Source organism: Crotalus tigris, unplaced genomic scaffold (assembly GCF_016545835.1).
Source record: "Crotalus tigris isolate CLP2741 ecotype Arizona unplaced genomic scaffold, ASM1654583v1 scf7180000024386.1433019, whole genome shotgun sequence".
NCBI classification, from domain to species: domain Eukaryota; kingdom Metazoa; phylum Chordata; class Lepidosauria; order Squamata; family Viperidae; genus Crotalus; species Crotalus tigris.
This window is the reverse complement of record NW_024100556.1, coordinates 1,185,492-1,199,585: the sequence shown is the minus strand read 5'-3', so window position 1 is coordinate 1,199,585 and position 14,094 is coordinate 1,185,492. Positions and strand designations below refer to the sequence as shown.

The window sequence follows — 14,094 nt, the reverse complement described above, 5'->3', positions numbered from 1 at the left end:
GGTGCATGCCCAGATATCATGTTAAAGGTCTAATATAGTATATTTCTCTCACTCAGTATCACTTTCTTCCTTTCTCCCTAGCTGGAAATAAGTCAGAAAATGACAATTATCCAGACCCACAGATGGTGACATCAGAAACTATTAAGCATGAAATGACAAAAGAGATATTTCAAAGTCACTGGCAAACAAAAATACACAAAGAAAACCTCTTTAAGTATGTTGACGTCCCTGAGGTGTTAACACAAGATGATCACACAGAAAATAGAACTGGGAACTGTCTACTGCATAAGACTAAGGATAAGTTAGATTTCTATAATCAGTTTGAAACTGAGACTAGACACAACCAAAATGAACAGACAAAAAATGAAACATTTTTCAATCAAATTTTCCCTCCTACCTTATGTCACGAAATCTACACTGGAGAGAAAACCTATGAAGATATTCAGTGTGGAAAAGAGTTCAGTGATCCCAGTTATCTGACTTCCCATAAATTGTTCCATACAGGAGAAAGACCACATAAGTGTACTGAGTATGGAAGGAGTTTGAAACAGATCGATCAACTGACAGCCCATAAGGAGCTTCACACAGAAGACAAACCATATCAGTGCACAGAGTGTGGGAAGAGCTTTAAAGAAAGTAGTTCCCTTTTTTCCCACAAAACACTCCACTCGGGAGAGAAACCATATAAATGTACAGAGTGTGGAAAGAGCTTTAAGAACAGTGGTAACCTCACTTCACACCAAAGGATCCATTCAGGGGAAAAACCATATAAATGTACGGAATGTGGCAAAAGCTTCAGCCAGAGAGGTTCTCTTACTTCCCATAAAAGACTCCACACAGGAGAGGAACCATATAAATGCTTGGAATGTGGAAAGAGTTTCAAATGGACAGGTCAGCTTACTTCACATAAAAGGGTCCATACAGATGAGAGATTGTATAAATGCATGGCATGTGGAGAGTGTTTCAAATGGAGAGGTGAACTTACTTTGCATAAAAGACTTCACACAGGAGAGAAACCCTATAAATGCATGGAGTGTGGAAAGAGCTTCAACCATACTGGTAGCCTTATTTCCCATAAAAGGATCCATACTGGAGAGAAACCATATAAATGTACAGAGTGCGGAAAGAGTTTCAGATGGAGAGCTCAGTTTACTTCACATAAAAGAATTCATACAGGAGAGAAACCATATAAATGCATGGAGTGTGGAAAGAGCTTCAGCCAGAGGAGTTTTCTTATTTCCCATAAAAGACTCCACGCAGAACGATCCTATAAATGTACAAAATGTGACAAAGTTTTCAGTCAGCGCATTAGTCTTACTTCCCATAAAAGGCTTCATACTGTGGAGCGACCATACAAATGTTCAGAGTGTGGAAAGAGTTTCAGATGGATAGCTCAGCTTACGTCACATAAAATAATTCATACAGGAGAGAAACCATATAAATGCATGGAGTGTGGAAAGAGCTTCAGCCACAACAGTTCCCTTGCTTTACATAAAACAGTCCACACTGGAAAGCAACCCTATCAATGCACTGAATGCGGGAAGTGTTTCAGACAGAGCAGTTCCCTTACTTCCCATAAAAGGATCCATACAGGAGAGAAACCATATAAATGTATGGAATGTGGCAAAAGCTTCAGCCAGAGCTGTTCTCTTACTTACCATAAAAGGATCCACACTGGAGAGGAACCATACAAATGCATGGAGTGTGGAAAGAGTTTCAAACAGAGCAGCAGCCTTGTTTTCCATAAAAGGCTCCACACGGGGGAAAAACCATATAAATGTTTGGAGTGTGGAAAGAGCTTCAGGAAGAGTAGTAACCTCATTTCCCATAAAAAGCTCCACACAGGAGAGAAACCATATAAATGCATGGTGTGCGGAAAGAACTTCAGGCACAGCTGTTCCCTTGCTTTACATAAAACAGTCCACACTGGAGAGCAACCATATCAGTGCACTGAATGCGGGAAGTGTTTCAGGCAGAGCAGTTCCCTTACTTCCCATAAAAGGATCCATACTGGGGAGAAACCATATAAATGTATGGAATGTGGCAAAAGCTTCAGCCAGAGCAGTTCTCTTACTTACCATAAACGGATCCACACTGGAGAGGAACCATACAAATGCACGGAGTGTGGAAAGAGTTTCAAACAGAGCAGCAGCCTTGTTTTCCATAACAGGCTCCACACGGGGGAAAAACCATATAAATGTTCGGAGTGTGGAAAGAGCTTCAGCAAAAGCAGTAATCTTACTTCCCATAAAAGGATCCACACAGGAGAACGACCCTATAAATGTACAGAGTGTGGCAAAGAGTTCAGTCACTGCAGTAGTCTTACTTCCCATAAAAGGCTTCATACTGAGGAGCGAGCATATAAATGTTTGGAGTGTGGAAAGAGCTTCAGCAAGAGTGATAACCTAATTTCCCATAAAAAGCTCCATACAGGAGAGAAATAATATAAATGTGTGAAGCAGTGAAGGGGTTTCAAAGAGAGTCATGACTTGCTTTGCATAAAATGATTTCACAAGAAGGATAATTGTCTGTGCTATGGAGAAATGTTTATTAGTTGGACTATTGATAAAGCAACATGGATAAGAGAATTTTCTGCATAGGGAAGAAGCAACAAAGAGAAGAAGCTAAAATACATTTTGGAAACAGAACTGATGGGAGAAAAAACTTGTAAGTCCTAGGAGAGCAAAGAATTTTAAAAAACAATCTCTACAGATATCCACTCTTTTCAGCCTCCAAGTTTTACCTGGTGTTATATTGACACTTTATTGGTTTTCTCTTTGAATCATATGCAGTCTATAAATACATATGTTTATGAAAACTATAAAATCATAAATGGTTTCACAGGTTATAATTTTCATACAATTTCAAGTTGATCTTATTTATTAAATCTTTTTAACTGCCTCCTTAAATCCAGCAAGGCATGTTGGACTCTTAAACAATGGCAAAAATCCAGATTAAATAATTCAAGGTCACTGTCCCTCTTTCAAGCTACTTGTGGGATAATAGGCATGCGTTGACTGGAACATCTGAAAGGAAGGGATTTAAGATTTGTGAATATTACCATTTCAATCTTCTCCCTATGGCCTATGTCAGGGGTCCCCAACCCCCGGTCCATGGACCGGTCTTGGTCCACGGCATGCCGGCAACCAGTCCGCACAAACAAGCAAAGCCCCATCCGCAGGATGAAGGCAGCACACAAAACCACGTCCCCTCTGGTCCGTGGAAAAACGTCTCTCCGGATAACCGGTCCCTGGTGCCCCATAGGCTGGGGACCTGTGGCTTATTTGCTCTGTAAGTCAAGGCAGTAAACACAATTTGTATTAATTTGATCTGCATACCAACAGACCATTTGTTTAAAAAAGGGGTTTTTTTTTTTACCTTTTCTGCATATACTCTACTGAATCCTGTTGTGAACTTTGCAGCTTCATCTAACAGCTGGTGGTCAATACTTTTAAAGACATATTAGACCATAAAAGAGAGAGCATTCTGTGGTTAAACTCCCCTCCCCCCTTTCTAGGAATGCAAAAGCATACCTGTCAACTCTACAAATGAGCCTGGCTGCAGCCATTTTCCCTCATTTTTAGATTGCCACTTAGAACAGAGGGCTTGTCCAGGTGCTTCCCTAGTCAAAATCTTCTGTCCCATGGGGACCAAAGTCATCTATTGCTCTCGAGACCATTGACTGGGCGTTGTATAAGAAAGCCCGCCAAATGCATTTATTGGGGAACATAGTAGATTGCATAGTTTTGAGGGTGGGACCTGATACTTTGCAACTGGGTAATTTTTAGTGGGAAATTCAGACTTGGTTTCACTTTCGACCATGCCGAAACTGTGTAACTTTACTTTGTAAAGTGAAGGTCGAGTGGCATAGCGGGCACACCAGCACCTGCATTTTCTGCGTTGCATGAGAAAAGCACATCTTCCTTCCTCTGTCCTGACCACCTTCTACAGGAGGATGATCGAGAGCATCCTGTCATACAGCATCACAGTCTGGTTTGGAAGCATCACTGCTTCAGACAGGAAGGAGGAACAGAGAGTGGTGAGGACGGCTGAAAAATTCATTGGCAGCTCCCTCCCTCCCATCCAGGACATAGCACAGAAGCGCTGCTTGAGCAGGGTCCTAAGATTATCTGGGACACTACACATCCTCTTCACGACCTGTTTTCCTTGTTACCTTCTGGGAGTAGGTTTCGTGGTATCTGTAGCAGAACATCCAGATTCAGCCATAGTTTCATTCCATTCAGCACTAACCTTGTGAACTCTCAAGCTTCCTCCTTCCATTATATATTCAAGATAGTGTTTAATATTTATTTGTTATGTATATGGAGGGGTGTGAGTCTATACATATGTTGTACATAGTATGTTTAGGTGTGTCTCATGTATGTGTTTCCCTTTGAGAGCAGGCAACTAAATTTCATTTTAGATGTGTGCCGTTGTTCCCACAGTAAAAAAATGACAAGGTTATTTTATCTTAAAGTTATAGAAATGAGGGGAACACAAGGAAGAGAAAGAAAGCAGTTGGGGTTCTGCTGGGCAGAGAGCTCTTGATCCCTGAGATCACATCTCAGGAATGTAAGATCTCAGCAGGCAAAGCATCTGGGATCCTCCGTGGATCTGGTGGCCTCCAGGCTTGGCTAAGAGCTAGATGAATTTCCGGTGAAGGGATTGAAAGATGGATGGTTGTCGCCACTGCTCTGAATGGGGGTCTGTGCTGAGCAAGAGATATTGGAGGTCCGGAGTGACAGGCAGGCCAAGAATTGCTGGAGGGCAGACTAGATGGTCTTAACTCCCATCCCGTGTCGCCTGCCTCAAAAGAGAGGTCCTGGAAGGGAGCCGGTGGGTCTCAGCAAGAGAATATCTGGGCTCCTCTCTACAACCAACCATCTTGAACCTCCATTTTTCAAGGGTTGCAAAAAAAGGGAGATATTCAAAACAAGACAGAAATTTATCAGCTACTGAAAAGAATATCCTTTTCCTGATAGCAGGATTAACTCATGAGCCCTGGGGGGGGGGGGAAAGAAAATTAGAATATATAGTAAAACCTTTAGTGTAAATTAGTTCTTTTGGGAGAGTCTGCAGGAAAAACATGGGTGGGCTTCCTGTCCCCTTCCCTTTCACCCTACCCCCAGACAGACCCACATGGTAGGGGGGTGGTTGATGAGGGACTGGATGGAGGGATGCTCCGCCCCTTTCAGGGAGGAACAAGCTGGGTGGGATCAGGGATCCCTCCCCATCTCATCTCCTGGAATTTTAAGGGGGTCCGAGTCCAGCCAAGGGGCTGCAGATGGCCCTTGACAAGAGGGAATTATTTCTAATTGACATAATTAGGGGGTTTATCAAGAGAAGAGGCCTCCCTCCCTCTTTCCCTACAGATGTTTCATATTAACAAAGAATATGGTGTTACAGTGGAGGTGGCAGGAAAGGAGGGAGCCTGGTGACCTTTTGCCAGAACTTGTGTGAAACGTCAATAGGAGGGGTGATTAATAAGAGCAGCCTGCAAACTTCCCCTCAGTGACTGGAATGGCCCTCCTCCTTCCCTTCCTCCCTTCCCTTTTGCAATTCCAGGACACCAGAAGAGACAATTAGAAAAGCTTATTAATTAATGGAGGTGGGGAATAGAAGATGCTCACCTGCAGGCGGTTGGATGGGAATTGCTGAAAAGAGAATAAGATGCAATCAGAGCTATGAATGAACTGAATAACTGAGGGGGGTGGTGGTCAGACTTCCTTCCAAATACCAGAATAGATTGCATGATATTTCCGTATAGCCCGAGGGGAAAAAGATTCCCAAATAAATAAATTTCTCAGGGGGCATCGGCATTGATGCCTCCTCTGGTCCCCTTCCCTCTTATCCAGCCCCATAGACTCACCTTCCCTCTTCTTCAGGTAGAAGGAGAACCCCACAGCAAGGAAGATCAGCCCTATCACGGTCCCCATGGCCCCCGTCCAGAGTTTTCTCCTGGCAGAGTTGGAGGAACGGGGCTCTGGGGAAGGAGAAGGAGCCTCACTTGAGCAGAAAGATTTTCTTTTTAACTCCTAGTGTCTTCACAGTTTAAAAAAAAGGCAAGATGGAAGCAATGATGGCACGCTTGAAGTTTCACTTGCATTTTATATGTCTCACCAGTGGAACTTTTATCATGCCATTGCAACTGCCATCTTGACTTTTTTCTTATAACAACAGCACTTAGACTTATCTACTGCTTCACAGTGCTTTACAGCCCTCTCTAAGCAGTTTGTAAAGTCAGCATATTGCCCCCAACAATCTGGGTCCTCATTTTACCAACCTCAGAAGGATGGAAGGCTGAGTCAACCTTGAGCTGGTCAGGATCGAACTGCCAAATTGCAGGCAGCCGGCAGTCGGCAGAAATAGCCTGCAGTACTGCATTCTAACCACTGTGTTACCACAGCTATACATGTAGACACTTCTGCTAGGCCTGGCATTAAAATGATTTATAAAAGACATGGTATATATCAGATTTGGCAATAACACAAAAGTGAGCAAGATTGTAATGTTTTAAAGACATAAACAAAATTAAAAGACTTTCCAATAGTTTAAAAAATTTACCTGAAGATAATTCCACAACTATGACAAAAGAATAAAACAAATTTGTTATTTTTTGAAATGGAGGATTCCCCCCCACTTCTCCATTTTTTTTCTGCTTCAAATCATAAATAAATCTTTTTTTCTCTTTTTATCCTCACATGCCAATGAGCCTCTTCAAATAGTTCTGGATTCCTGTTTTCCATCTTGATTCTCTTAGGACAAAAATTCTATTTTATTTTTCTCTGAGGCATTTCTTTTCTTTCATAACCTCAAGCTATTTGGGATGTTTGAAATTTTTCAGCCTCTTTGTTTGCTATTCATATTTTTGGGGAGAATTCTCAATAGTCATCTATTTTATCCCCAATAAAACAGATTTTTTTTCATACTCGGTTTAATGAAATGAGATTTTTTTCATTCGTGTTCCAGTTCTTGGCTGCCATTGCATTTTCTGTCCGTGCTTTTTTTTTAAAACAATCCCACTTTTTCTCTCAGTTCACTCCCAAAGAAGGGTCTCGTCAACCTTCCTTTCCCACGATTATGAATTTTCTGAGGTAACTTTTCCAGTCTGAGGTGAAATTTGTAGACCTCTTGTGTTTTCCAGCAGCTTATCCAATTTAATTCCTATTTTCCTTCCACTCCTCTCTTTTTCTCTGGAATCTTAATTCTCCTATCCCATCACTTCACCCCATCTTGACTGCAGCCTCCGTCTTAGATTATTGTGGCCCAAATGGGAGGATTTTTTTATTTCCACAACTTGATTTCATTCTTTTGCTTTATTGCCAGACACTTCAGGTACTCTTTGGGAATAATTTATTGCAATTTTAATTGTGGTAGAGTTGGACATTCAGCCATTTCGGCCAAGATTTTGGCCTTCCTCGAGCTTCTTCTGTCAGCTACAGATTCCCCACAGTGCCCATTTTTTGAGGAAAATATTTTTTCTTCTGCTCTTCAGATCTTGGTTTAACATTGACCAGATTTCAGAGCCTTCAGATGTTTCATTTTCTTTTTTTTATTATTATTATAATTTTTACAATTTTACAATAAAAACCCCTTTCCCAATCCCTCCCAACCCTCCCCCAAACCCTCCCCCATTCTTCCCAGAGCTAGATACAGAGTTAACTAAAACTTAGTAGAAAAAACTTATAAACTCAAATAAACCACAAACAAATATGATTATATTCAATGAACAAATTATTAAATACGTTAAATCCATTATATATAAAAAAAACAGAAAAAGAAAAAGAAGAAAAGAAAGAAAATAAAAAAATAATAAAAGGAAAAAAAGAGAAAAAAACTAAACTATTCTACACTTCTAAATAATATCTTAAACTTTAAATATAAATTATTCAAAAGCTAAATAATATTTTCTAATATCATACCTATATTGTATAAAATTTATCCATCTTTTCCACACCAAGAGATACTTTGGCAGAGACGTGGTTACAGCAAGAAGGGAACGGACACCAACTAGCACAGGGTTTAAGATGTGATAAAAAGAACAGCTAGCAAATTCGACCTTAATTGATTTTGACCTCCCCCCATTGTCTCATTGTGCATCCTGGAATAAATATTAAAAAGCTTCTTTCCCTTCGTTTTTCTTTTATTCCCCTGACCCTTGCTCAGTTTGATAAGAATGGATAAGAAAAATTAATAAATTGAAATATTGGCCACACACATGTTCTTTTATTTCAGAAGTATTTCGAGTCTCTTTGTGCTCTTAAAACAGAAACCGTATGGTGTGGTTTTTATTCATAGCCCCCATCAGAAATCCATGTTTGATCAATCTTTATCCAGATTATATAATAATAATAATAATAATAATAGTAATAATAATAATAGTAATAGTAATAATAAAGTCGGAAGGGACCTTGGAGGTCATCTAGTCCAACCTCCTGCTCAGGCAGGAAACCCTATACCATTTCAGACAAATGTCTGTTGAGCCTCTTCTTAAAAACTTCCAGTGTTGGAGCATTCACTGCTTCTGGAGGCAGGTTGTTCCAGTGGTTAATTGTTCTGTCAGGAAGTTTCTCCTTAGTTCTAGGTTGCTTCTTTCCTTGATTAGTTTCCATCTGTTGCTTCTTGTCCTGCCTTCATGTGCTTTGGAGAATAGCTTGACTCCCTCTTCTTTGTGGCAGCCCCTGAGATATTGGAACACTGCTATCATGTCCCCCCTCGTCCTTCTCTTCATTAAACTAGACATACCCAATTCCAGCAACCGTTCCTTATATGACTTAGCCTCCAGTCAACACTGTAACTTTTCAAAAACCCAAGAGAGTCTGCCAAATTCAGCAAGCAAGTCATAATCATAACCTCACTTTGGTTTTATTTCCTTTCCGTAGTCTTCCCTAATTCTAATTCTTTATTTTTCCCTCAAGGAAGTGATGGCCGGGATGAAGTGATTCAGGATGGAGAAGGGGAGTTTGGAAATTGGACAGAATCCAGAATTCCCAAGAAGAACAAGTCAATGTATAGGAATAAGAAACCAGCATTCCCGTGTGTGCAGAATGAAGATGTTCTTGACCAAAATCCCAAAGGAAAACTAAGAAAAAAGGGTTTAGGGAAAGGTGCGGAAGTACCAAAAGATCATTTAAATTTAGATATGCGCTTCGGAGCCTGCGTTAGAGGAGACCAATATGGGTGCAGGGAGAAGGAAAAAAGTTTGAGCTGGAGAGTCAAAATGGGAGAGAAGCCGTATAAATGCATGGAGTGTGGGAAAAGTTTCAGCAAGAACAGCTCCCTCACATGCCACAAACGAATCCATACAGGGGAGAAACCCTATAAATGCACGGACTGTGGGAAGAGCTTCAGCAAGAGCAGTCACCTTCTTTCTCATAAAAGGATCCACACAGGGGAAAAACCCTATAAATGTACCAAGTATGGAAAGAGCTTCAGGTGGAGTGGTCAGCTGACTTCCCATAAAAGGATCCATTCTGGTGTGATACCCTACAAAATCAACGAGTGTGGAAAGAGCTTCCGGGAAAATGGATCCCTTACTTCCCATAAGAGAATCCACACGGGGGAGAAACCGTATAAATGCACAGAATGTGGGAAAATATTTAGGAGAAGCAGTTCTCTTACTTCCCACCAAAATATCCACACAGGAGAAAAACCCTACAAATGTACAGACTGTGGAAAGAGCTTTAGTCAAAGCAGTAATCTCATTTCACATAAAAGGAGCCATTCAGGGGAAAAACCCTATAAATGTATGGTGTGTGGGAAGAGCTTCAGCAATAGCAGTCACCTGACTTCCCACAAAAGGGTCCACTCGGGAGAGAAACCTTATAAATGTCTGGAGTGTGGAAAGGGTTTCCGTGAAAATGGGTCTCTGACTTCCCATAAAAGAATCCACAGAGAAGAAAAACCATGTCAGTGTATGGAATGTGGAAAAATATTTCAAAGGAAAAATTCCTTTCTCCTAAATGTATCCGTACAGAAGAGAAACCCTATAAATGTCTGGACTGTGGGAAAATATTCCAAAAAAGCAGTTTCCTTATTTCCCATAAAAGAATCCACACAGGGGAGAAACCATTTAAATGTATGGAGTGTGGAAAGAGTTTCCGCGAAAATGGATCTCTGACTTCCCATAAACGGATCCACTCGGGCGAGAAGCCCTATAAATGCACAGAGTGTGAGAAATGCTTCTGGAGGAGCAGTTCCCTTTCTTGTCACAGAAGAATCCACACGGGGGAAAAGCCCTACAAATGCACCGAGTGTGGGAAAAGCTTCCGTGAAAATGGATCTCTTACATCCCATAAAAGGATCCACACAGGGGAGAAACCTTACAAATGCCCAGAGTGTGGAAAGAGATTCAATACAAGCAGCAATCTTTCTTCCCATAGAAGGATCCACTCCAAGGAGAAGCAGTATAAGTGTGTGGAGTGTGGGAAGAGCTTTACCCAGAGTGCTTGCCTTATTTCTCACAAAAGAATCCACCGAGGGCAGAAACCGTATAAATGTGTGGAGTGTGGGAAAAGTTTCAGATGGAGCAGTCACCTTACTTCCCATAAAAGGATCCACACGGGAGAAGCCGTATAAGTGCAGGGAATGTGGGAAAATATTCCGGATAAGCAGTTCCCTATCTTCCCATAAAAGGATCCATACTGGGGAGAAACCATATAAGTACAGGGATTGTGGAAAGAGCTTCCGAGAAAATGGGTCCCTAACTGTTCATAAAAGGATCCACACTGGGGAGAAACCCTATAAATGCACAGAGTGTGGGAAACGCTTCCAAAAGAGCAGTAACCTTACTTCCCACGTGAGGATCCACTAAGGTAAGAATCTATAACAATACTAAATTCACTGTCTTCCTTCCATGTGTGTTTGAACCATGGAACTACATTGACCCTGAGAGTCTACGGAGAGTCTCAGTCATCCAGGTCATCCAAAGATGTTTTTTTCAAAAGGCAAATGGACTTTCTTTGTTTTTCCTTGAAGACGTTTCGCTTCTCATCCAAGAATCTTTTATCAGTTCAGAACTGATAAAGCTCCTTGGATGAGAAGCAAAATGTCTTCAAGAAAAAACAAAGTTCAGGTGTCTTTTGAAAAAAGCCCTGTTGGGATTGACTCTGAGTGCTGGATTTTATCTATCTTACAGTAGTGGCCAAAATTGTGGAAACCTTTTTGGAAAAGTGTACAGTAGAAGTGCCACTTTTGGTTAAGTTTCCACCAATTTTTCTTCCAATTTCTTTATAATTGTAGCCTTGTTCACTTAATAATACTATTTTACATCACTTTCTGGGCAACCAGTAAACTCTTTGCACCATGACTTTAATTTTATTACATTTTACAAGCTCACTAAATGAAAGAACACAAAAAAAACCAACCAACTTGATAGCCATCACATAACACGCTGACAAATGTCCTCCTCTCAGCTTCAATACATGACATCAATAACTGAATCCTACTGTGATCTGATTGGCTCATTGCCAAAACAAGATGACACCTGATTGGCTCTCTAAACACTCATGCTCATTGGCTACAATCAGATGAAGGAAAGCTAGCCGATATCAACCTAAGCAAGTTGTCCTTTTTTCTGGTTATTTGGTTATAACTTTTCGTAGAATACAGTACAGATAATTGAACAAACTTTGTTGCATTACATTCTTGATTAAATTATCTTTCCATTGATATATAATTTTACTGTACTACTCCAAAAGAAAAAGTGGTGTTATTAGCCATCAAACCTCAAAAATACACTTTTCCCAAAAGGTTTCCACAATTTTGGCCACTACTGTAATCCCTTCTTAAAATTTGAGGTATTCTTCCTTTGTCTAGTTTGTTTTTGCTTTTTTTTTTTTTTTACTATCTCTTTTGTCACTACTTAATCCAGCCACGTTCCTCTGTGCTAGGAAAAGGAGAAAATCACCCTGCATTGATAATAATTAAAAAAGAGGTTTAACTCAGTGGGTTTGTGCCTTAAATTTCCAATAAGTTACTTTTTTTTTTTTTGTCCCAAGCAGGGGATCCTCAAGAGAATGAACCTGATCAGGAAGGAGGCTGTTGTGTCAGCATCACAAATATCCAAAAATGAACTGAGAAAAGAGATATTGGGAAATCAGTGCGGACCCTGAAGTAAAATTAGGAAAACTTCAAGAATGTGTAGGAGAAATCCTTCAGGGTCTTTTTCTAACATGCTACAGTCCTGGAGTCCTGAGTGGATAGGATTAGGAAAGGAGGAGAAGCACAATTGCTCAGTACGTCCTCATAGTACCAATAAAGGAGAATATTTGTACTGTAACTGTAACAGGACTGATGACGTTACCTAGTTTGGGTAATGAAATGTCTGCAAGAAAACAAGTAAACTCAGAGAGCACTAAGGACCCCTCACATCATAGTGTTGTTATATAGTGATCATACACACTGTATTTTTATTTGGAGTTTTTCATTCCAATATGTATATCATGTCGCTTACAAAATATATTTGTCTGAAATAAGGAATAGATATGTATGAAAGACAAGAGCGCATGAGACCCATGCAGAGCAATCCATAAAGTCAGAAAGAGTTGTCTGACAGATTTCAGGTCATGCAGCATGTGAAAAATGAAGATCTCTGAAAAGACATGATGAAAAGATGGATGCAATGGATGGAAACCGATCAAGGAGAGAAGCAACCTAGACCTAAGGAGAAATTTCCTGTCAGCAAGAACAATTAACCAGTGGAATGACTTGCCTGTAGAAGTTGTGAGTGCTTCATCACTGGAGGCTTTTAAGAAGAAACTGGACAACCGTTTGTCTAAAATGGTATAAGACACGGGTCAGCAACCTGCGGCTCTGGAGCTGCATGCAGCTCTTTGAGCATTTCCTGCGACTCCCAGCCTCCTCTGCCATTTGCAGAGACAGAGAGAGGCACTTGTGCTTCTCTCTCTCTCTCTCTCTCTCTCTCTCTCTCTCTGTAAAAAGAGTGGCCTCATGCTGTTCTCAGATGAACTGACAAGCTTATTGGGCGGGGCTCCTGCCTTGGCTGCATCTCTGCAGGAAGGGCAGGAGAGAGCCAACCCAATAAGAATGTTTGTCAGTTTGTTGGAGAACTGTCTGAAGCCAGCTTGCCAGGTGAGCAGAAGATCGGAGAGAGAGAGGGGAGAGAGAAAAAGGGAGAGGGAAGAAAGGGAGGGGAGAGGAAAGGGAGAGAGAAAGACAGGAAGGAGGGAGAGGGGGAGGAAAGAGAGAGAACTCATGCACATCAGCTTCTATTTCTTTTAAATTAAACTCTTCAATCAAGCTCCCCACCTCTTGCGTGTGCGCACACACAAGTTTTGCGGTTCCCAGTGTTTTCTTTTCTCTGGGAAACAGGTCCAAGTAGCTCTTCGAGTGTTTAAGATTGCAGACCCCTAGTATAGGATTTCCTGCTTGACCAAAGGGTTGGACTAGAAGACCTCCAAAGTTCCTTCCAACTCTGTTACTCTGTTAAAGATGATTCAGGAGACAAGAGATGGATTATACGTGAACTGGGTGAGATGGTAGCACTTAAGTGGCAAAGTAGACAGTGGTTAAAGGCATCAGGCTAGAAACTGGGAGACCATGAATTCTAGTTCCAACTTGGGCACAAAGCCAGCTGGGTGACCTAAGCCAGTCACACGCTCCGAGTTTTAGGAAGGAAGCAATGGCAAACCACTTCTGGAAAATCTTGCCAAGAAAATCGCAGGGACTTGTCCAGGCAGTCTCCGAGAATTGGATATGATTGAACAGAAGAAGTAAAAAATGAAGAGGTACAAGGAGGTGTGAAAAGAGGATGATGCTGGGGACTGACCTCCCCATTTTTGGAGAATATAAAAATGGATGGGATTTGTAGTGCTTGGAGCCATAATATAGAGCAAGATACCGAATGAGCTACTGAGTGTGGTGGGCATTTGCCCCTACTGAACTTCAATTCTTGCCTTGTTGGACACTCCTGGCTGTTGAGGGCTGACGTCTGTTCCGCTTGTTTGCTTACTATGCCTTTTTGTCTCTTGTGAAGTGAAATCTGGGTAATCTGGTGATCCTACTACTAATTGTAGATTTATATGAATTAGTTAGCAGAGGTGGAAACAGGAATTGCCCCTATTCCTCCATAAT

At 41.1% G+C, this 14,094-nt stretch overlaps 1 protein-coding gene across 1 annotated transcript in view; it reads left to right on the top strand.

Moving 5' to 3' along the window:
* LOC120301603 overlaps positions 1–14,094 on the top strand; it is a 106,029-nt gene that overhangs the window by 15,841 nt on the left and 76,094 nt on the right. Inside the window, 4 exon segments of the mRNA XM_039329050.1 lie at positions 592–2,453; positions 9,233–9,956; positions 9,959–10,565; positions 10,567–10,798. Coding sequence (XP_039184984.1) covers positions 592–2,453; positions 9,233–9,956; positions 9,959–10,565; positions 10,567–10,798 — 3,425 coding nt within the window.